Source organism: Seriola dumerili, unplaced genomic scaffold (genome assembly GCF_002260705.1).
Source record: "Seriola dumerili isolate Sdu_G_001 unplaced genomic scaffold, Sdu_1.0 BDQW01000267.1, whole genome shotgun sequence".
Taxonomy (NCBI): Eukaryota; Metazoa; Chordata; class Actinopteri; order Carangiformes; family Carangidae; genus Seriola; species Seriola dumerili.
In genome coordinates, this window is record NW_019174522.1 from 570,474 (window position 1) to 594,849 (window position 24,376).

The following is a 24,376-nucleotide window of genomic DNA, read 5'->3' on the forward strand; positions in this document are numbered from 1 at the left end:
GAAACATTTGGGAAATTCCATATTCATAAGAAAAATGGTTAAGAACCAAATCAACTTTCCTGCACTTTATTAAAGAAAAGGATCACTTCATCTGATGTTAAAAACAAAAAAGTTATTAAGACTTTAAAACTGTTGAATGAATATGCATATTACACAAACTCTGGCTTTGTTACATATAAAATGTAATTTTTTATATTAATTTAATATTTTTGTTTGTCATTGTCTTTTCTTTTATTGTTTTATCGTCTATGTGTATGTTTGTACCTTTGTATATGAACGTCTGTATAATAAAGAAAGTGGGGAAAAAAATGAGCACACAGTTCTAAGGATTCAGGGACTGAATGTTAAGGGGACAGTGAATAAAATAAAAATAGGCTAAATAAGACACTATTTATATTGAAGAAAGTAAATTCACAATTATGTGCACCTTTCAATATACCTGAAAAGCCTATAAAGCACTGTGTCAAATATAATGAAGAAAGGATTGCAACATGTGAGGGAGGCCTCATAAGGATCAAATAGAGATAGGGTGTGTGTGAAACTCAGAGAGGAGTAATTGATTTCTTAGTGAACACTTGATTGTTTAATATAATGTAGTGTTTCACTTATTTATTTATTTATATTTTTTAATAGACTCAAGTAAACTACATCCTGTTGTACATACTCCAGTATGGTAGGTGGCGGTCATGCATCTAAAAGTTGGTATTGTACTCCGCCAAAAAACTAGAAGTGGCAGCAGCAGCAGCACCAGCACTAGAAGAAGAAGAAGAAGACGAAGAAGCAGAAGAAGAAGCAGAAGAAGAAGAAGGAGGAGGAGGAGGAGTCTGCAACAGCCAATCCGGCTTCATGCCGTTGACCACCCGGCAGAAACAAACCTACCCGCTGGTGTTGGTGTTGGCTGCAAAGAATCTGTTTTTAAAGAAAAGTATCCGGCTTATTGTATCATCGTCGTCTTTATCTGTGTTTCCAAAACAGACAGGTTTGTAACGTTTTTTGTAGCTAACTGTAAAGTCGGCTAAAACATATAGCTAGCTAATGTTTTGATAAATGAGCATTAGAAAAGACGTTTAGGTTGGCGCTTCTCTCCCTTGCTTATAGATAAAGATGCTGTCTACTGGAGACGTTCAAGGCTGTCTTCGTAAACTGGAAACTCTGCTGCGGGTGATTAAGTACCCAGGATGTGTCGACTATAATGGGTAGGCCATTGAACAGCCAGTAACACTTCTTTACGGACACGCAGGCCCCTTAAGTAACAGTATCAAACGACATACCACTTTAATAACAAAACAGAAGCTCGGCAATCCTACTTAAATTCACCAATAACAATCAGTGGTAGGAGCTCTACCACCACAAGTTAATATTTAACTAACCGAGCATAAGGTTACTAGAGTACAGATGGGGCCAGACTAAAGGGAAAAGGGAATAAATGAGTGCAGAAACATTGCAAATGCAGATGCCTACAAACAGGGCATGAGAGGGCAACGAATGGTTTGATGAGTACAAAAATAATGACAATCATTCGCTGTGGCAGAGCTCTCCAACCTTTTTTATCCTTAGAGCTACTTTGACGAAATCAAAGGGGCTGAGAGCTCCTCATGTCTGATATTACTGGTTACATTTACTCACATATCGTAACAAACTGATCTTCAAACCAAAACAGATGAATAAGATTATTTAATAACTCATCAAATATCAACATCCAAAAACATGTGAAACTCACATAACACAAAGGCAGTCATGATTCAGTCAGACCTGAACACAGACATGATAACACCACTGCAAATAAACCTCCATAAATCTGATTAAAAACCAGAGAAACAAGAATGTTTGTCTGTGTATCTGATTTAGTTGCATTTGGAGTAGATTTTACCGAGTGAAGTTATTTTGCTTAAAGTTCATACTAGACATCCATGGTTTGTACAGACTATTATCTCACAACCTTTGGGTGAGCTACTCTAGACAGAGGGTTAACCACTGGTAGCTCACCAGCTACTTGTTGGACACCCATGATTTAAAGCATAAGCAACGTTCTTGAGCTGTAACTTGTGACATGAGAGTCAGTAGCTCGGTAGTTCATCCCAGACCAGCTCCATGAGGTTCAGGTCTGGAGACTGTGCTGTTAGGGCTGGGCAACAAATATAATAAATAATTGAAATATTGCGCTATAGACAAGCCAATGGCAGTGGATAGTGAGCAACCATTGATGTTCATGCTTCTCCAACAGCACAGAAAAAAGCTCCTCTGTGATACTCACACAAGAAAGTACATTTAATTTTTTTAGCTTCAGCAACCAGAACACACTAACAGAGTGTGGATTTATGTAGGAAAGAGGTGGAAACAATGATTAGATGAGGTGCTGAAGCCTAAATCAATTTCTTCAGCCCTGGAAAAAGACTTGTTTTCTATTAAATTTACATGGTTTTTCAGTTTTTGATGACCTAAACTTTTTTTTTTTTTTAACTTTGGCAGTTTACCACTCACAGTGTTGTTGTATTGGGTTTTGGCACCAAGATAAACAAAGAAGATCTAGTCCAAAACTCACTCAAGATGAATATGAGACTAAAATGACTTACTCAATAATCTGAGATTTGTAGTGTTTGTATATTTCATCCTGTTGTAAAACGTAATACATCACAGTTTAATTGCTAAAAGAGTTTATAATCACGTCATTAAGCAATAAAAAAAAATCATGCTAAGATTTGGTAGCTGCTGAATGAGATTGTCACTCTGCCTAAACAGAACCGTGGGAAGTCAATACTAGAGCTGCTATGATCAGTGAGTGTTTTTAGCAGGGTAATGTGTAAAGTAAGATCATCAGACTCGGTTTTTCCTTACAGTCTTGCATGTTGTTATTTGTTTCTCCACTAGTCTTTCCAAAGGAGATCCCTTAGCTTTTCTACCAATCGTGAGCTTCACCCTCACCTCCTTCTCTCCACCTTTTACTGAGCAACTAATGGCAGCTGGACTGGAGCTGACTGGCAAAACTGACCTCCGATTCACTGACACTCTTTATAAGGTGCAGTAACACAAACATACAGTCTGTGTTTTCACAGGTGCATAAAGACCTTTGTTTGCAGCATTGCAAAATGTTGTCAGTTGTCTTAATCTACATTTGCCGTCTCCCTCTACAAAGCTCAGTGATTATTAAACTACTAGTGTACAGTGGATTTTTACTTTACTTCAGTTAATCTGCTAGCCTATAGTGGTCCAATCAGTTGTGAGTATGTCTGTGTTTTGTGTGTGTAGGTACTGCGAGATGTCTTCCACTATAAGCCCATACTGACCAAGCAGCAGTTTCTCCAATGGGGTTTCTCTCAAAGGAAAATCTCTGTCATCTGTGACATCATTAACTTGGTCCTGCAGAAACACAACCAACTGAAGAAGGTACAGCCTTTGAATGATTTATTTTTCTTTGTATTAGTGTTTATGTGAAAGCAAAGTAAGCAAAGTATCTATCTATCTATCTATCTATCTATCTATCTATCTATCTATCTATCTATCTATCTATCTATCTATCTGTGTGTGTCTTAATCTTTAACTTTCTGCCTTTTATTATAGAACAATTCGAGATTTTGGATCATAAAAATCATTAAACTGCTCATTTGATCAGTACTGTTTGGTGACACAACTAGTGTGATATAATGTTAAAAAAATAAAGTAAGCAAAGCTACAGTAAAAGTTACCCATCACATCAGACAAAGTAGGGGTGCAGCAGAGTGGGCTGTTACCAGTGGTGAAGGCACCATAAATTTGATGAACTGTTACCAGCTTGAATGGTCTACAGACTGGTGGTATAAATTAGCATTTTTTGCACCTCTGCTTCCCTTGTCCTGAAGTCTGAGTTTTGTGAATGGGATTTTGGTTCGATGTTGGAGATAGACATTTCCACATTTTTATAACATAAAATATGTCACTAAATATCTCAGTTGTGATATTTTTAAACTTTTATTTGTCTTACTTACAAGTGTCTAAATGAGACTAAAGAGGTTGTCAGGGACGTTAAACATCATCACGTCAACATGAAAACTGTTCTACTCTCCAGTCCACCTTTACAGCCTCATTGTGTTTATACAAACTGTACAAACTAACTCTGTCAGAGGAAAGGCCTTTGTAGAAGAGGTCAGAGCTAAATCGAACTCCAAGTTGAAGTTTAGTGGTGGTGACGGTGAAGTCATGTGACCGTAGTGTAGTGGGTTCATAGCTTATAACATTAGCCTTTAACTTTTGGTGATTGTATTTAGGCTTAAAACATCATAAAATTATGTTCACTAGCGAAGATGATCCTGCTGAACAAAAGTATCTCAAACTTTATATAATAAACAACAATAATCTAAAATCCAATGGAACAAGAATTACCGCCTGGCGGTTGTATGCCTATGTATGTGTTCTTCTGAAGTCACTGTGAGCTTGACCTTTGACCACAAAAATGTAATCAGTTTGTCCTTGATTCCTCGTGAATGATTGTGCAATATTTGACTAAATCTGTCAAGGCTTTACTGAGGTATTGCATCCACGAGAACTGGACGGACGGTTGTACAACCTGAAACCAATATGCCGCCGGCCCTGTCCACCGCTGGCGTGGAGTTGGAATCATCCCTGTAGCACTCTATTTGAGCCATACTGTTACAACCAGCCTAGAGGAAACTTGAGCATACCATAAAAATGACTCCCCTCTTTCCCTACTCCCCAGGTTGATCAATGCAAGCACAGTGCAAGGTTGTCAACACAAAAAGAGGACCTGAGCAGGACTGGAAACCCTAACCCTGCGATGCAGTCGACTGGACGACACTGCGGGGAACAGGTCCAGCCGGAGTTTCAGGTAAGTCTTGATCCCTTTTCTTGTTGACTGACAACAAAGGCAATTGAAGCGAATGAATGACCTGTTTGTAGCTGGTACAGTCATTAAGCTTAGCAGTAATAGACTTAAAACAAATCATGTGACCATTGCTACCTGAGCCATGACATCAATGAAGTTTAGATGAAACCTGAAATAACATTAGACATAGATAATAGACAATAACATAGACAAACAACATTCATCAAACAGCCGATAGAACTGCATGTGTATGTGTGTTGTAGCCCAGAGTCAAAGGTCCAGCCTCACACAAGGATGGCAGAGAAGAAGCTCAACCAACGCTGACTGATGCAGACAGTGTAAGTACATGTGAAATAATTAGGGGACACAGTAGTGTATAGTATTTAACGCCAGTCAATGATCTAGATAACACAGCAAGTGGTGGCTGGACCGCAACAGCAGGGCCAGCCCTATAATCTCAAATGTCACTGACTGACTGACTGACTGACTGACTGACTGACTGACCGAGCCGCAGTCTACCGAGCCGCTCTGGTTTCCCGGCTGCTCGGGAACTGCAGGGAAGAGGAGGAACGCTTCCAATACACTGAGCCTCACCTACATTACAGTATATAAACTACTTTCATTACATGTATCATTATTACTAAAGGAGGCAGAGGAAGAACTAGACATAAGACGCAGAGAGAGCAGGAAAGAGGAAGGGAGAGAGAGAAGTCATCGCTAACGAGGCCTTGTACTAACGACTCTGATCGACTCTACATATCAAACAGAGGGAGTTAGACATAAAGACCTGCCTCTAATAAAACATTCTGGACTCGAAGTAAATAAAGACTAAACTATTGTGGACCAGACGGAGACTGTGAGCTGAATGAGAGACTAAATAACAAAGATAGTCTGTCTCAGGCCCCGATGGTTCACCTGGTGGAGCACGTGACATTTGGACTTAGTCCTTGTCCCGCAGCCCGGGTTCAAGTCCAGCCTGTGGCTCTGTGCTGTGTGTCATCCTATGTCTCTCTCTGTCTTCCACTATAATTGTAATAAAGACAAAAGCCTGAAAAATTACTTTCAAAAAAGAAAGATAGTCTGTCTCTTCTAACTTTCTCTCTGCGTGATCATGTTACAGTAAATCCAGCTGAAATCACAGCTCAGTCTTTGTCTTTCATTTTGTGTTTGGTGATTTTGTCAGACGATGTCACAGTTATAAAATCAGGATTTGACCAGAGGCGGTCCAGACATGCACTAGTATGTAGCTAACAAGCTAATAATTATTAAACACAATTTAAACACAACATTATCAATGGATCCATTATCAGGTAGCTTTATTTTAGTAAATGCAATCAGCTGTTCATTCAGCATGGCAAGAGATGTGAGGGCCTTGAATTGTGTTTTATCTGAAAGCCATTCATACTTTTGACAGTTACTTGCATTGAACAGTCAGCACATCTGCACATTAAAACTGGCCTAATGTCCTTAAAATATACAAGAACATTAACAAAGATGTCAAGAAGTGTTAGCCTTTCTAATAGGCAGGAGGGCGATTCAGATATGCGAATGATTAGAAAATGTGAATTAATATAATTATAATTCCATAATAATATGCTAATGCTAATTTGTCATGGATAACATATGCCATTTTTACACAAAAAAATGTGTGCGTGTAAGTTTTTTGGTGCTTTAGGGACTTCTTTCACACTGCCAGACGAGTTTGTCTTTTTGTTTGGACTCAGGCACAAAACTGCAGGGAGCAACATCATCACATGCAATTACATAGCACACACACAGAGTCACAGAGGAGGGAATATCCTCATAGATTCTGCTAGCTGTCGTGCAGACTGGTATATTGGATCTGCTGCGTCTCATCCCCGGGTGGGTGCTCCTGTCGGTGTCAGAGCCTCCGTGCGAGATGCTTCGCTCGGTGATTGTGTGTTTTTTAAAACTTATTTTGCAGCTCTGAGCGCAGCACGCTCTAGGCAGACGTTGCAGCCGAGGTGTTTCTGGTTGATGTTTCTGTCACTCCTGGTCAGAGCTGGAGCCGATAAATACCCCTGACTACTGCAGAGTCATTTGAGCGGGAATAAATGCTGATTGTACATTTTCACATGACAACAAAAGCCCAATGTTATCGGGGGTTAGTGGGTTTTTTTGTCCAGTGTAAAATGGGCTTTAAAAAAATCCTTCCACTTTTTCCATAAACCCCTCCCATACAGAAGCATTGTCCTCCTGAAAAAGGGATGATCAAGCTGGCAGAAAGGAAGGAGGACAAGGATAACATTCTTTAAGTAAACACCAAGTCATTATATAAACTAAGTGAAAGCTTCTGATAGACATTCATTAATAGATTCAATATAGTAAAAAGTTTAGACCAGTTTGCCAATAGAGGGAGCCAAAAGGATGTAGATAATAAAGGGCTGTGGTTATTGTCCACTTCCAATACGTTGGATATGGTGGAGATTATCTTTATATTTTTGACCATTACTAAAGAGAATACTAATGAAAACTGGTGAGTATTTACTCTTACTGCCTTTGTTTATTAGTTGGATGCAGATTTCCCCACTGTGGGACTTATACAGGAGTATCTTGTCTTATTCAGAATTGTTTTTCTGACTGATAGACAACACTTGTTTACTGACCATTATCTAATAGACAAGTGTCTGTTAACAAAACCCGCGTTGAATCCTCCAGCACCGAAACAAAAACCTCTTCCTCCTCCTCTCTCTCCTCCTCCGCTCGCAGCTGATTAATGATCAGAAACTACAGGTTCACAAAATGGAAACTACAGTTGAGCTTTTCACACCGCAAAATAAAATAAAGAGGCCAGTCCTACCTCAGTCCCCAGCAGAATGGACAGCTTTTCTACTGGTTTTTATTCAGAAAGAGCAACATATCGATCATGCTGTGGGGTTAGTCTGGTGTTAGTCTGTTAACTGTGAGACCTGCGGCAGAGAATACCTGCTCAGATGGTCCTGATGTCCCAGGATATTTGATCTGTTTAACTGATTATCTGTATTAATCAGTCAAAATTCTTATTAACGGTTAAGCAGTTAGTTATGGACAATTTATTATTTTTATAATTATGGCTTTGCAGCTTTTGCTATATTGTAGATTTTATCTTTATTTCTAGACAGTAAACTCTGGATATATGTGGTTTTACAATGCACAATGCAAAGTCTCTATCATTGGTGAGCTTTAGAGATGTGGTTTGAGTTCTGTACTGAAGGTCTGAAGATCAGAGTAATGTAATGTAACTGTCTTTCCTGTGTTTCAGTTGTCCGGTGTGGAGGGACGGCTCTCAGCATTGGAAGCTCAAATAGAGAGTCTTCTGTCTGGACTAGACAGGCTCAGGATCCTGGAGAAACGCTTGGAGGAACTTGAAAGATGGAGAAACACAGACAAGGTTGATAAGACAATCTCTACTTGTTAAATATCTAATCCCTATTATTTTATATTTTTCTTTTGTCGGACAGACAGAAGGCAAAGAAGAATCATGAAATTGCACCTAAACTGCCTTTTTTTTTTTTTTTAATGAGTGCCACCTTTTGTAATTAAAGACTTCTATTCCAGAATGGAGGAGAAGTCATCACCATATGCAAAGAGAGCTGGGAAAATCTGATGAGCAGAGTCCTGTTACTGGAAACTAAACTGGAACTGAGCAATGTACAGGTAATACAAGTGCTGTGACGGTTTCTTTTCATTTCCATACAGGATGTAGTTGCTGATTGCCTGGTTTTGGGGTCCACGTGACATAGATTTTGTCATCTGCCCAAGAGTGCGAGGATTCCTGCAGATCCCTGTGCGGACATGGACTCTGCACTACAAGAGTAGACAGACTATACCTTACTAATACTGGGTAGTTCCCCCCTTTGCTCTCAGACAGCCTCAGTTCTTCGTGGCATGCATTCACCAAGATGTGAAACTTTCCTCTGAGACTCTGCTCCATGTCGACATACAGTAACTGCATCACATCATTTCATTCATGCTGCCAATCTCTTGTTCTACCACATCCCAAAGGTGTTGGATGGGGGGGGTCAGGGGGTCACTGAAGTTCACTGAAGTTCACTGAACTCACTGTCATGTTGATGAAACCAGTTTGAGATATGGAGCATGATCCTGCTGGAAGGAGCCATTACAAGATGTTGAACTGTGGCCATGAAGGGTGAACATGGTCAGCAACAATACTCAGATACACTGAGACATTCAGACCATGATTGACTGGTATTAAGAGGAAAACATTCCCCACACCACCACCAGCAGCCTGGACTGTTGACACAAGGCAGGTTGGTGACCCGACCATCTGCTGCCTCAGCACAAATCCAGGTCCAGACCAGGTCTTCAACTGTCCAGTGTCGCTGAGTCTGTGTCCACTGCAGCCTCAGGTTTCTGTTCTTGGCTGAAAGGAGCTCAAAGTTTCAAAACACACCCAGGTACAAACGTCCAAATAAATGCAAATGTCCTGTGATGAAGTTGGAGCGACAGCCATGGAAGAGCCAGCCATGCCCATCTTGATTCCAGCAGAAACAGGCAGAGTTGTTGCAAAACAACAGTAAATTATATTCACAGTTGGAAACTCTCTAATGAGGTAAATTCTAGTATCGGTTGACTCCACAGGTGATTAAATTATCACTAGCTTGAAACTAGTACTAACCCAGTTTTTGAATATTTTCACATAAAAATGACCATTTGTGATGTGTGTCTTTTCCATTTCACCTCTCTTTCTTAGTTAAATGTCGCACCACCACCTCCAGCATCTACCACCTCCAGCTCCATGTCTGCTGCCTCTAAGGTGAGACTTGAGAACAGGACTCACCAGGTCTTGTTTTGTAAATGACATCATCATCATCATCATCATCATCATCATAATGGTTGTGTTTGCTGACAGTGCATTTAAATAATAAGCTGACATTATTTAAGGAGGGGAGGGGGGGGGGGGGGGGGTCAAAGTGCAGATCAACTTCCAGCTCCCTCCATTTCAAAAAAACAATCAGAAAAGTAGTAGTAGTAGTGTAGATTTTAGTGTTGTACTGGGTCGCATTAAACTGTAATGTGTGGTTTACTGTTATTTTGTCCAATAGATACAGTGGCAAGAACAAGTAAGTGAACCATTTGGATTTACTTCTATTTATGTTTAAATTTGTCCGTAAATATGGTCAGATCTTCATCTAAGTTACAATTATGAACAAATACAATCTGTTTTCACTAAGAACACACAAATCATTGTTTTGTCCTTATCCATATTGAAAACGTCATTCAAACTGTTGCACTGTGGGTTGAACCATTCAAACTGTTGCCTTGACTAATGGTATCAACAAAAGCTAACTGGAGTCAGGAGCTAGCAAACCTGGAGTCCAATCAATAAAGCAAGTTTTAAGGTTTGGGTTAGAAACACTTTGACTTCTAAAAAAAACACTCAAACATTTAGAGTTTGCTGTTCAAAACAAACATCAGCTGATGTGAACCATGCCTCATGAAAAAGATCTCAGAAGACTTATAATCAAGAAGAGTTGATAAACATGAAGCTGAAAGGGTCACAGAGTCATCTCAGAGACTTTCTTCACCAGTCCATAATCAGACAGACTGTCTATAAATGGAGATGATTCAGTTCTGTGGCTCTTCTCCCTAGAGGTGGATGTCCAGCTGAGAATCTGTCTGTGCTGAAACAGCTCTATAAAGAAGAATGGTCCAAACTGCAGCTATCAGAAGCTCTTGTTTGAGGTTATTGGTGCTAAATGAGGTTCAACCAGTTATGAAGTCCAAGGGGTTCACTTACTTTTTCCACCACCACTGTGAATGATGAAAGGCTGTGTTCAATAAAGACACAGAAGATTGTAATTATTTGTGTTATATTAGTTTAGTGACACTATGTTTGTCTACATTTTTGACTTGGCTAAAGATCAGTTCACCAGGTCATTCCAAAAGGTTCACAGCCTTTTTCTTGCCACTGTAGTTAATGCTCCACCAACACTACACTTTTCATGGCCTTGTTATCAAATCTGATTTGTGTGTTTCTGTGTTTGAGACAGAAGAAAACAGTACACATTCTAACCATGTTTTCTGGTGGCAGTGGGTCTTTTTGATTTTTTGACTGAGGTATGCAAACACTAGATAAGAAACTAGCTAGCCATCTACAGGTACATGCGTGTCTAATGCTTTCAGGCCATTGGATGGAGCAGCAGTAAACCTCTCTTCAGGTAAAACTGCCTAATATTTAATATGTTCTTGTCTGTCATGTTTCTTTGTCCAGGGGGACATCAAGGAAAAGCTAGAGAGCATCACTAATATGTAAGTTCTTAATTATAGCTCTTCAATATTTCTTCAATTTACCACATCAAGGTTATGAGATAGGTGTGCTCCCTGATTCTGATTCATTTATTTGTTATACAGCTTTCTCTATATCTGTTCTGACAGGTAAAAGGTGCACACAATTCATACGCCAAATTGGATTAACCTTGTTATCTGTTCCAACTTGTGTCAGACTGTAACATTACAAGAGTCTTGTTGATTTCTTTCCAACAAGAGATTGCTATTTTCATTCACTGGCTTTGCACAGTTTCCTCTCCAACCTTGAATTTTGTGAATGTTTCTTGATCTTACAGAGATGTTGGTGGTGCAGCTACTACATTTATTATTATATACTTAATATGATGTTAATTTGTTTTGTGTTGTCATTGAGAACATAATCGGTACACAATTCATTCACAATTTTTGTGTGTGTGTGTGTGTGTGTGTGTGTATGTGTCTGAAATTTGAAGGCTGAAGATCACCTCCAGTCTGTTGAAGAACACTGACTCCTCCACCTCGCCCTGCAACTAAATTATGAGAAATGATCCCACTACAATTTTAGCAAACTGTTCTGTCTACTTGGCTTTGTTAAACCCAATAAAACCTATTTATCACCATACCTACCTGTTTGCTTGCTTTGTAGCAAGCCACCTGTACTTTTAGACGAACCAAAAGACTTAGCCGAAAAAAATTCTTATAGTTCTGAGATAAATATCTAGTTAATTCAGAAAAACAGTCATTTTTTGAGAGAATTTTTCTTTAAAAAAATATGCTTTGTTTTTTATGAATTAAAGACACCATCTCATAACTCTGAGAAAAGTTTTCTTGCTGCTCCGTTTTTCACAAGTGAATGCATTACGCTTCCGTACCTTACGTCACGGAACTCAATTGTAGGTCTGTGGCTGTGTACCTATCAAAATGCTGTGGGAGGGGCCGGACCGCAGTTAGCGCGGGAGAGTTCTTCCTGTTTTCTGTCACATTCAGCCATTCAGTACACAAGCCTCAGTCCGGAGAAAAGCAGGGAAACCTCCAGTATTTGGAAGAGTATGGAAGAAATTCAGCCGCCGAGGCCTGGTCAGATAAACGGGTAACTAGTTTCAAGTCTTTCTTTACATTCGAAATGTGAGACACGACAGGCAATGAGACTGACACGAACAAGCTGGTGGAGTGTCCTCTGTACCGCATGCTGCTGGATTTCCCCAGCGTTTCTTAAGTTGCCTCGTTAATTTTCCGTTCAGTGATTTAGTGTCTCATTTAAAACACCAGACTGAGTGAATCTGCTCCATTTCTCATCCTGTCACCGTATCTGTTAAATTTAATCGTTAATTCATAAAAAAGTGTACCTGGTTCTACATAAAGCTAGCTTGTTGAATACTGTACTTATGTAGTATATTTTCCAGTATCTGTTCTTTACTTGAGGTTTTTTTTTTTTTTAAGAAACTTCATACTTTTACTTCACTTCACTTAAAAGACAAATATTGTATTGTACTTTTATTTTGTTTATAAAATGTGATATATATATATATATATATATATATATATACATACATACATACATACATACATACATACTCTGTGTTCACAAGCAGCAACTTTGGAAGTATGGAAGTACAGCAGTACCAAAAACTGCAATTCCTTGGCTCCTAGAGTGAGTCAGTCCCTATAGACCCCCATGTTAAAATGTCCAACTTTACAGCAGAAATAACCATGTTTAAAGCCTGGTACAAAAACAGTTTTGATTTCTATAACTAAATTACTCCTTCATGACAACTTTACAGGGGTGAATTTTTATATAACTTGCTCGTTTAAATCGTATTAAGGCTTAAAGTTCTGTACTCCAGTACTTTAACCCAAGTAAAAATCTGATGGAACAACTTTCACTTGTATTGTAGTAATATTTGACCATGAGGATCTATACTGTGACTCCAGTAATTGAGTTGTGTACTTTGTCCACCTCTGCTGGCAGTATCCTTTTGGGCAGTGGTGGATTAAGAATTTGGCTCATGTATTTGTGTAAAAGTGATGTTTCTTATGGGTCTCTTAGATGACTCAGTGTTGAGCAGGGTTTTTGCTTTTAGACTAAGTTAGAAGTCAAAGAGCCACTGGGTGTGCTGCCAAAACTAAGCCAAACCAGGATTAAGCAAAAACATTTTTTAGCAAAGCTTGTGCACACACCCCAAAGAACAGCGGCAGCTTCAGCTTGTTCCCCTGCTGCCTGTAAGAGTGGCAGACTGTGAGCTATGATCTTCAAGCTTTTGCTGATGATTATGCACATAAGGCTTCTCCTCAAAAGATTACTCTGTGAAGTGATTGTGTTTGTAGTAATCTTGTTGCAAATCATTACTGCTCAGAAATGAGCTGTGTTTTCAGTAAATGGAAGATTGATCTTTCATTTAGATCACAAAACTTTACATCCTCTATCTTTCTGTGCATTTCTCTCTAGCAGTGTAACCAGAAAGAGAGAAGACTACCTGGAATGGCCGGAGTACTTTATGGCTGTTGCCTTTCTGTCAGCCCAAAGAAGCAAAGACCCAAGCTCACAGGTGTGTGTGTGTGTGTGTGTGTGTGTGCGTGCGCGTGTGCGTGTGTGTGCGCGTGTGTGCGTGTGCAAAGTATGTAATTGATTTTGGAAAAAAAACATTTTTGTTAAAACATTTGTTTTCCTCCAGAAGTATCTTAGGTTCTTCAAGACACTTAACCTATTTTTCCCAGACCTCATTCTTGTAAAGGAAACCATATACACTGAACAAATATAAACACAACACTTTAGTTGTTGCTCCCATTTTCACTAGTTGAAATAAAAGATCTAAGACATTTTCTAAGCACATTAAAAGGCTTATTTCTCTCAGATGTTGTTCACATACGTGTTTAAATCCGCATTAGTGAGAACTTTTCCTTTGCCAGGATAATCCCTCCACCGACAGGTGTGTCATATCAAGATGCTGAGTACACAGCATTATTATTGCACAGGTGTGCTTTGGGCCGATCACAATAAAATGTCGCTTTAAAATTTGGAGTTTTATTTTGGAAAAAATTTCACATCTTGGGCTACAGATGTGTGTTTTTATCTGGTGTTACCACCATCCGCCTCATACAGTTGATCAGGTTGTTGATTGTGGCCTGTGGATTGCTGGTCCACATAAGCTTCCAGCCAGAGATGGTTTCTGATGATTGGTGCATGGCTGGTGTATGGCTGCTCTCAGACGATCTTACAGGTGACGAAGCCGGATGTGTGTAATCAGCGTCTTGATATGACACGTCTGTCAGGGGGAAGGATGATCTTGGCAAAGGAGAAGTGGTCACTTATGTTGATTTATTATGCGGAGTATTACGGCCACATTGAGGGAAAAAAAGAAATCAGAAATTTCAAGAATAAAGTTGTAATTTTGAGAATAAAATCATATATTTATTAAAAAGAAAAATTAGAATTAAAAAATGTAAAACTTTTAGACAAAAAACAATTTTTGGGAATATTACAGCAACCAATAAACGGGGTGAAAGTGTCAGCCTGAGCTGCTTCTGGCAGCTGCTGTTTGTCTAACAATAGAATAAACTCAGTTTCTTCACAAGCTTTTCAATGTCCTGATGATGATGATGATGATGATGATGACGAGCCATGTCATGAAATATCTCCACATTTGTAAAACCTCTGCTAAAGTAGAACTTCACAAGATGCTCCACTTTCCTCATTTTAAAGCTTCTGATATTTCCTCTAAAACAACACAGAGCCTAAAATTACAACTTTACTCCCATAATATTATCACTTTATTCTTGTTATATTATGACTTTATTCTTGTAAAATTATGATTTTATTCTCATATAATTAGGACTTTATTATCGTATATGACTTATTCTAAAAATCTCAACATTTTTTTCCCTCAATATGCTCCTAATACTCTGTCATAGATTTAAACAGATGTGAACATTTAAGAAACTAAGCTCCCTGTGTGTGTATAGAAAAAATCATTCAATCAATTTATGAAAAATTAGCATAAAAGCAATTTTTTTTTTTTTAAAAAACAGTCATTGCAAGTAAACAAAATAAGAAGATGCTGTTAGAGCAACCTTAGAAACAAGCACAGACCAGCAGTTTGAATATGTAACATACGGGCCACGTATAGAAGACCACACAGCAAGCAGAATGCCCACACCCTTACTGTGTGAGATACTACTGAAGGTAGTGGCCTGTTCAATCTGTGTCCCTCTCTGCAGGTCGGGGCGTGCATCGTGAACCAGGAGAATAAGATAGTTGGCATTGGTTACAATGGTATGCCCAATGGATGTGACGATGACCTGCTGCCATGGGCACGTGTTGCTGATGACCGACTTGAAACTAAATACCCATATGGTGAGAATGCATCTGCACACGCACTCTTTTCATTTTGGACAGTAATCATTCTGGTTTTATCTTTTGAAGAAAAAAATGTGAATACACAACAAAATAACAAAGTGCTCTTAGTTTCCTCTACCACGCCACAGAAGTCCGTAGTAATCATGTGACATTGTGTGGGAGGTTTTCTGGACTTTAAGGGCATTTGTGTGTGGAGCAAAGACTAATTCATTAGTGGTCCATACTATGCTGCTGAGTTCTCTTCATGTCTCGACGTTGGCCTGTAGAGGGTGGTACAGGATAAATAATGAGGAACTCTTTCTCCATTGATCAGATACTTTCATATTGTACTTCGTATTTCTCACAGTTTCTCCTTTTTGTTTCTTCCTGTTTTACTTTTTTACCATCAACAAATGGACTGAAAATTCCAGAGAATTCAGTCTATTCACAAAATATTTCTGCATAATAACTAACACTTAAACAAGACCTCCCCAATATCAACGTGAACTAAACAAGCAATTTACTGATGATTTTCTTCTTCTTTTTCTTTTAAAATGTAACGATTCCTGAGTGTGGTGTCAGAACTGGAGATGAAACGGTACAAAAATGTAATATCACTATTATAGTGACCGATATTATCATGGTACTGTTAAAATGTGCTGAAAATGTTAAAATCATCATTTCACCAAGTGAATGTTTGCATTTAACATTGAAATAATAACATGTCAGGGTTCCACAGTCATGAAATTCCTGGAAAAGTTAGGAAATTGGAAAAACTGTTTTCCAGGCCTGGAAATGGTTTGGAATTAAGTGAATGTTTTGGAAAAGTTTTGAATACACACTGTTTTCGCCTATTGTTTAAAATATGTTAATCAGTCCCTCCAGAAAGTCTTGACATTGCGATGGCAATTATTAACACAAAAATCATCCCCTGAGTTGAACCAACCATGCCAGTCCCTCTGCAAAACCTTGATGTACGTCACCAAACTCCTTCCTTGTTTCTGGTTTTGAAGCATGTGAAGCTGCAGACATGTGACATGAAGGTCTCACATTTACCAAACATTACTGTTAAAGACTGTAAAGCTGATGTTTTGCACGAAAATGGGTTAATTGTTTTGTACCGCTGCAACATTGTGGTGGAACCCCACCACTAAAGAGTCATGTAGAGAACTAATAAAAACAAATGGCAAAAGTTGTCATATTGACATTTAAAGTATATTGATTGATTTCCAAACATAGATCATGCATCAAGAAACACTCAAAAAAACATTCCATCTTAAAAGATGCTGGTCGCTGCCGGTAGCCTCTGAGCTGCTCAGTGAATTAAAACCTTAATTAGTAATGATGAAAAGACAGAAAACATCCTTTCATTCATCATTCACTCTGATGAAACTGTTTCATAGGCAGAGATAACCACCTGGACTGCACTGGGTTTATTCTCACTAGTACCAGTTGCCTTTGATTTTTAATTAATTGTTTATATATATATATATTTATGAAGATGCCAACTATTTTTGTGATTTTCATTTTATCCTGCAGTTTCATTGCAAAAAAAACATTGCAACATTCATTGGAATTTTTAAGAAATCATGTATTTTAACCCACAACAATCCCAAAAAAAGCCTGTGAAATCCTGGAGGGACTGATTCAAAAAATTTCCAAGACATGTCTTACATTATGAAATACATTCCTTGTTTTGAAATTAACTTTTAGATAGGGTTTTTTGATATTGGTCATTTAAAACTTCTATGCATTATTACTTGTACACTGATAAATGGGGCAAATGCTGACATTCACTTAAGCCGATGCATGATTGGTGAAAGTAAAAGCATATGGGTGGTGGGTGCACTAATGAGGCTCTTACTCTGGTGTGCTATGCACTAGGGTAGGTGGTATAGCAAAATGTGGCACAGAATTGGAATAGAATTCTGAGTCTAATGCGTGTGTAGACAAAGACATTCCTTTCCAAATTCCATGCTACATTTTTGCTACACAGCCTGTCGTAGGGCTAGCGCATCATTGTATGTGGGCTTACCTATGTTAAACTACTTAAATGAAGTCATGGAAATGGGGTAAAATGTTATTAAAAGTTATGGAAAAGCTTTGAAAATTCATTGGTAAAAATGTGCAGGAACCCTGACATGTCCAACACATCTGTGTCACAGATGAGGACAAGGGACCAGTAGCAATACTGGGTTGGCCTGCTGCATGCCCACTCTGTTAACAAGGGAAAAGCAAATGTACTGTGATTATTATTATCATTATTTTCCAAGCTGTAATGTCTTTCAGAGCACAAAAACTGTGAACATGATTGTCACTTGTTCATCATGGTGCTGTTAAACCAGAAACAGAAAGCTTCACTGAACTTAGGGATGACAGAGTGAAGCTGAAACCCTGAAAAAAGTTTGAAAACACACAATCACTGATGGTGTCTCACATGGAGACTCAGCAGCTACAGCTCACTCTTTCTCTCCTGGAACTCAGTGTGTGAGCTCTGTGGTCATGTGACATTGCTCGGAACAGAAAGGCAAACTCGTCTGGCAGTGGAAAAGGGGTCAGTTAACTTTTTTAAGCAGGTTTAGCCATATTTAAAAAACCTGCTTATAAAAGGTATTACAGGCTGAAAAATCTCCAGAGCAGTGTCTTATATACAGTCACATACAAATCCATGTTGCTTTGCTGCACATGCGTCTGGGAGACAGTTACTGGCTGATGCCTTACAGAACCTAAGTTAAATTAACCACAGTAATTAACCACAGTAAATGATCATGGTTGTAGTGATAATTAAAACTGATTTTACACATCAAAAGCTCTTAACAGGTTTTTGGGGTGTACTACTACATATCAGTTTAATGAAAAGCAAATAAGAAAACTTTTAGCCGGTAATGTAGGCAGTAGGCTTTGACAAGGAAAGAGAATGGATCTGGATTTTGATGTAAAAGAACAGACATATTTATGTTAGATCCAGATGATAAACTCTGTGAAATTGTTTGGAATTGGCAGAAGTGCCATTCTAGTTGAACTTAAAACAAAAAAACATGCAGTGTCTTGTATTGACTGGGGAACATTTCAATGCTCTGTCTCACAGTGTGCCATGCAGAGCTGAATGCCATTATGAACAAGAACAGTGCTGATGTGAAAGGCTGCACCATGTATGTGGCTTTGTTCCCCTGCAACGAGTGCGCCAAGCTCATCATCCAGGCAGGTGGGTGTTGACCACACACACACACACACACACACACACACACACACACACACACACACACACACACACACATACACACTCACTGTAAATATTGGTAAACCGATACTGGTTTTTGAAGGTGCAGATGTTCAGTGTCTAAGAATTGGGAACTTTCTTCTTAAAACCACTTACATTCAAAATATTTAGAATTAATAGTAGTTCTGTTAATAACAGATTCTGCTTTTTATTTTGTCATTTTGAGGTATTGAGACGAGATTGATGAAGAAAATATTTTTTGCCCTGCACTGGCACTCTGACTGCTGTTATTCAGTACCAGCCTCCACGTACACAAGATGGCAGATGCTGGCGCATTTTGGCTGCCGCACCGTCCCTGATCCTAATTTCTGCCTTTGACGCTCTAACCTGGCCGGTAAAGTTGCTGTGAGTCTTTGGCTACATGCTATCTACCTGCCATCCTCCAATCCAGACAAACACTACTGACTAGCATCTCTGGATCAACATATCTACCTGCTAGCTACAGGACTCCCGTTGTCCTGCTACCAGGCTGCCACATCTCAAGCCACCATGAGCCCACCTGCTTTCCTCCCGGGATCTTTCTGTCCCGGGGTGGTCAGCCCTTCTGGGCTCTGGCTGGTTTCCTCCGCTTGCCACCACTGCACCAGGCTGACCCCCACTCTCCGAGCAGGATCACAGGGGTAACTAGCCAGGCTACTTCTCCTCCTCAACAGCTGTTTGCATGCTGTCGCTGTTATGCTGTGGATCATCCCATGGATACTTCTGGGATTCACACCGCTTCTCTTTCCCCAGACACCAGGCTCCTGGCCACAAGCTAGCGCTAGCTTTGGGCTAGCACTCTCCAACTGGACCATGCCGCCGCTGTACCCCACTTCAGATCACAATATCCTCCTCAATATCACTGGTTCAGCCCTCTCCTGGCTAAGGTCACACTCACAAACAGACAACAGTTCATCAACAGCTGCACCTCTTCCACCACTCCTCTGTCCCAAGCGACCCCCAGGGTTCAGTGCATGGTCCTCTCCTGTTCTGGTTAAGAAAATAGGACCGACAACCAGTCCATGAGAAATCTGTCTTTCCAAAACCGGTGCATAGTGCAAAAAGGGTTAGGGACCACTCTCATAGTAGTTGTGCAAACAATTAATAAAGAAAAAGAATCATTTTATTGTCTAAGTATGATTTACACACTCGGAAAAGTTGACCTCTGTATTTATAAAACACACACTCTCTCTCTCTCTCTCTGTCTCTCACTCAATCACTCTCTCAAACACACACACACACACACACACACACACACACACACACACACACACACACAAGGACCAGTGAGCACTCACACCAGGAGTAGCAGGCAGCTATAAGATTAAGTCTTTATTTTTCACTCTTGCCTTCATTATCCCTCTGTCTATCCAGGTATTAAGGAAGTGGTCTATCTTTCTGACAAGTACCATGACACGCCGGAGATGACTGCCTCCAGAAGACTGCTCAGCCTGGCAGGCGTACAGCACAGGTGAGTAGCAGCTTTTCTCTGGTACACAAAAAGTGTGTTGCTTTCTTCACTCAAAGGACAATTTCACACAGATTTTCAGGCACTGTTGTTTTTTGATGATGTCGTAATTAACCTCTTTTGTTGCATCAAATTTTTCCATTTGTCCTCCTCTAGGTATTTCCTTAATTTCTTAATGCTTTTCAAATGGGCTAAGGTGGTACATTTTGAATTCAGCGCAGTTGTAGGTGAAGAGAGAAATCAGCATCACTCAGCAAACATCTTTGTCCTGTTGAAATGAGGCACACTGACACTGAAGACTTGCAATCAAAGCTTAATTATAACTGAAAATCTTTCTGTACCTCCATTGTAACTTAGCTGAACTATCAAGTCCAAACAACACTACTAAACAGTAGTAGGAAACAACAAGGCCAATAGGGTAACAACAGCCTGTCATGGACACAACTCATAGTCGCAGTCAGATGAATGATGAATAAGAGGTGAGCTTCTCTGTCTGATCCACCACAGATAACAGTAGCAGTCAGGACATGCAGGAGGCAGGTGGAGGTTACACATTTTTAAGGTCAGCCAGAGTCCTCCAACACATGCCAGGGGTTTCTTGGTTTATTGAATTAAATTCACACTCTAACATCTGTCTCAAAGGGTCTCTCAATCAAAACAATGAGAAAGGACATCATGAAATAGCATGTAATCACGGGAGTTGTTGTCTTCACCACCGTAAGCTCCTCCCGGTTCAGATTCCTTCAGTGTCAGTGGTTCAGGAAATCAAACAGACCTGGTGATTCTAACTGTTAAAAACACTGAATAAAGCAGTTTGACATTTAAAGTCAGTGTTTGAGCGACGCTGGATGGAGGACAGAGACTCAGGGAAGAGCTGGAGCTGAGATTGATGTTAGACTTTGTTCTGATTGTTTCTCTGATAACTTATGAAGCAGACGTTCAGCAGGTTTTTACCAGCAGCTGAATTCTCCACAGAGGTGTCCTCCTCTCCATAACAAACACACCAGGGGATTAAAACCAGCAGAAACACCCAGAAAGCAGTTTTCCTTTAAAAATTAGAGATTCACCGACACTCTTCAGTGGACAGCTGAGCCGTCTAATATTTACTCAGCTTTGTTCTCTGAAGTCAAACGTCCAGTCATAGGCCTCTTGGGTCGACGCTCAAGGTGTTCCACTTCTGTTGCCCTTGTCAGCCACTGTAATTTCTGTTGATAGACACGTCAAGCTTAAAAAATAGCGAGACATCGAATCTCCAGATCATGTGACGCAGCCATGAGGTGTGAGACGCATGTCACACAGGCCGTGTGTTCCCGGCCTTACACATAGTTGTTAATGTAAAACATTTATTAGTGCAGCTTGAAGAGTAGCTACACCATGGCTAATAATTGTGCTTGTGCTTGCTCTCTGCTGGTTGCTCTGCCATGCCCTTATCACTCCAGCACTTCACAGTACACCATTGCTGATGCACAGTTGGGCGTGGTCAGCTGTGATGATGGGCGTGGTCAGACATACAGAGGTCGTTGCCACAATGCTTTTCAGGCTCTGCCCTGGCTGTGTGAATAGATCAGCTGAAGAAAACATTTAGACAATATCAATATATTATTGTGGTCTTTTTTTCTTATCATCTAATTCTTCAACACTCAGTAATCAGTTTACACATGGACCCATTGGCGCTATGGTTAATCCATGGGTCGAAGGGTCGGGTCATAAAAATGAACACTGATTAATAGTTGATGGGTCATGGGTGGTGAAATGATACCTCATTAATGAGAAAAAGAATAATTACATCCTCTAAAATGAGTCAGAATCAGGCAGCGTGTGTGTCGACTTCACATGGCACGCAACACTTTTATTAGTATTAATAAAATAACAAAAGTCACACAGAGAGTAGCGACTACATGCTGGGACAAGTGATGGTTTGTGGTTTTCACTCACTCACTCACTCGCACACACTCACTCACTCACACACACACACACACACACACACACAGTTTTTCCTGTTGACAACTTGTCCAGACCATGTGAAAATTTATCAGGGGACAGATGAAAGTATCACTTGAAAAGACAATGAAAAGGTGACTTTGGTGCCTCATGTTTTTATTTGGTGTTTCCTGTGTGTCCTCATACCTGTGCATTCCTGACTTATGTGTGTGTTGTTTTTTCCTCTGTGTCTTGGCAGGCAGTTCAAGCCCAGGAAGATTGAGATTGTCATTGATTTTAATTCCATTAACCACCCTGGAATGCTGAACAGCGCAACCAAGTGAAAATGCAAACGGCTCACCTTGGGGAGCCGCAGAACGAAGCGGGGAGGCAGAGGAAGACTGACGAGATTGAAAGGGACTTTGATGCCTCTTTTCTGTATGTCTTCTTGCCCCCTGCTTTGTCCAAAGGAAAACTCAAGGATACCTCGACTTTGGCGTCCTTTGATATTTTGATTTAACGGGATATTCAAGATAGTTTAATCTGAGGCTTCACCCTTTTTGGCTGACTGCAGTGGAAGGTCTTTCCATGCTGCTTTCAGAGTTTTTATTTTTTTCTGTCTTTTAAAATTTCCTTTGGGTTTAGGAATACACAAGAACCTTGAACACTCTGTGTTGAGCGTTTGATTTTAAACTCTTTTGTGTTGTCAATCAGATCTTCTCATGGCTGTCTGCACAGGGGAAAACCTGAAATCAGTTTTTTCTCCTTCAAACCAGGTTCCACATTAATACAGAAGTGTCTTGATATTCAGTTCATTTGACCTTCCACATTCACAGTGGATGCTGCCCAATAAATCAGTCTTGTTCTGTTGGAACCTGAGAGCTGCTGTGTTACTGTCGGCCTCGTAGCATCTGGGTGAACAGTTGGGCTTTCAGGGGCACAGACTGTGTGTACGCTAATATGTAACAAGTAGTTTATAAAGAATGTTGAGACCTGATAATCCAACCTTGGTACAAATTTCACTTTTAGAGTGAATTTCTTTATAATGCTGATTGGTTATTGAAACAATTGTGTTCTGAAAGTGTTGCTGCTTCAGTTGGTGAGACAAAGTTTCTGTGATTGGAATGTGTTATTGTGTAAAATGTCTTAATATTATCAATTGTAGTTACAACTATTGGTGACATGATGCACTGCAGGGTTTCAGAAAAGGTGTTAGGCCAAGGGGGTCGCCCCAAATTCCCCAACCTAGGCTCAGAGGGCTGCCAGGCTCAGAATACACTGGTTTGATTGTAATGTATTCAGGGATGCCTGACTGCAATATGTGATGCGTCGAAAGCAAGAATGTTTAAATCCAGAGCCAGTAGATTCTCTTATCACTGGTAACACTTCTTATTTTAGATTTCTTTCATGGTGCCAAAAGGCTCTTAAAAACATCTTTCTTTATTGTATCTGTGGATGATTAGACCACATGGTCTCCCATTAAGCTGAAAAGTGTTTCTTTTTGCTGTCATACTGTCTAACATGTTGAGGACAAACAAAACTTAATAATTTGTTCCTAACATGTCTGTGTGTGGAATACATGAATGCACAGTGGCTTCAGAGTGTAGTGCCCTTCACTTTTTGTTTTTTCCCCATCAATATACACTCAATAAACCACAATGACAAAGTGAAAATGTGTTTTTTGAATTCTTTCATAATTAAATGTAAAAAAAAAAAAAAAAAAAAATTCTCATTCACAATAGAATTCAGAGTTAATTCAATACTTTGTTGAAGATACACCAGTTACAGCATCAAGTCTTCTTGGGTCTGTCTTTACAAGCTTTGTACACCTGGATTTTGGCAGTTTATCTAATTCTCCCTGATCCTCTCAAACTCCGTCAGATTGCACCTGTGAACAGCCATCATCTGTCTCCACAGATATTCTATGGGGTTTAAGTCGGGCCTTGGCTGGCCCACTCGGGGACAGTCGGACTTTATCCAAAGCCACTGCAGTGTTGTTTTGGGTCATGGTCATAATGAAAGATGAACTCTTATTCATGTCTCAGGTCAAGCAGGTTTTCTTCAAGGACCCCTCTGTATTTGTCTCCATTCATCCTTTCCTCAATTCTGACCGGTCGCCCTGCCAACACCACACCTCACCATAGAGATGGTGTTAGCCAGGTGACGAGCTGTGCCTGTTTGCTCGCAGTTCTGTCAAAAGAGTTCACTTTTTGTCTCATCAGACCAGAAAAATATTTTTCCTCATGCTCCGAGTCCTTTAAATGCTGTTTGGCAAAGTGAATGGAAGCTGTTGTATTCCTTCTACTCAAC

At 39.8% G+C, this 24,376-nt stretch overlaps 2 protein-coding genes across 3 annotated transcripts; both read left to right on the plus strand.

Annotated features, from left to right (window-relative positions):
* The first annotated feature begins 873 nt into the window (after positions 1-873).
* cep44 (centrosomal protein 44) lies at positions 874-11,785 on the plus strand. The gene is made up of 11 exons (XM_022757241.1): positions 874-979; positions 1,099-1,196; positions 2,869-3,016; positions 3,247-3,384; positions 4,691-4,819; positions 5,080-5,154; positions 8,079-8,207; positions 8,375-8,473; positions 9,531-9,593; positions 11,052-11,089; positions 11,560-11,785. The coding sequence occupies exons 2-11, from the start codon at positions 1,105-1,107 to the stop codon at positions 11,618-11,620; spliced, it is 972 nt and encodes a 323-aa protein (XP_022612962.1). The 5' UTR covers positions 874-979; positions 1,099-1,104; the 3' UTR covers positions 11,621-11,785.
* A 274-nt stretch (positions 11,786-12,059) lies between these two features.
* Positions 12,060-23,732, plus strand: LOC111230465 (deoxycytidylate deaminase-like). Of its 2 annotated transcripts, none has more exons than XM_022757213.1 (6): positions 12,060-12,176; positions 13,533-13,632; positions 15,302-15,437; positions 18,508-18,624; positions 20,053-20,149; positions 22,326-23,732. In XM_022757213.1, exons 1-6 carry the CDS (start codon positions 12,136-12,138, stop codon positions 22,408-22,410), a joined length of 576 nt encoding a protein of 191 aa, XP_022612934.1. In that variant the 5' UTR covers positions 12,060-12,135; the 3' UTR covers positions 22,411-23,732. The 2 variants fall into 2 exon arrangements, with proteins under 2 accessions (XP_022612934.1, XP_022612935.1); XM_022757214.1 differs by having other exon boundaries at positions 13,536-13,632.
* Positions 23,733-24,376: the final 644 nt, after the last annotated feature.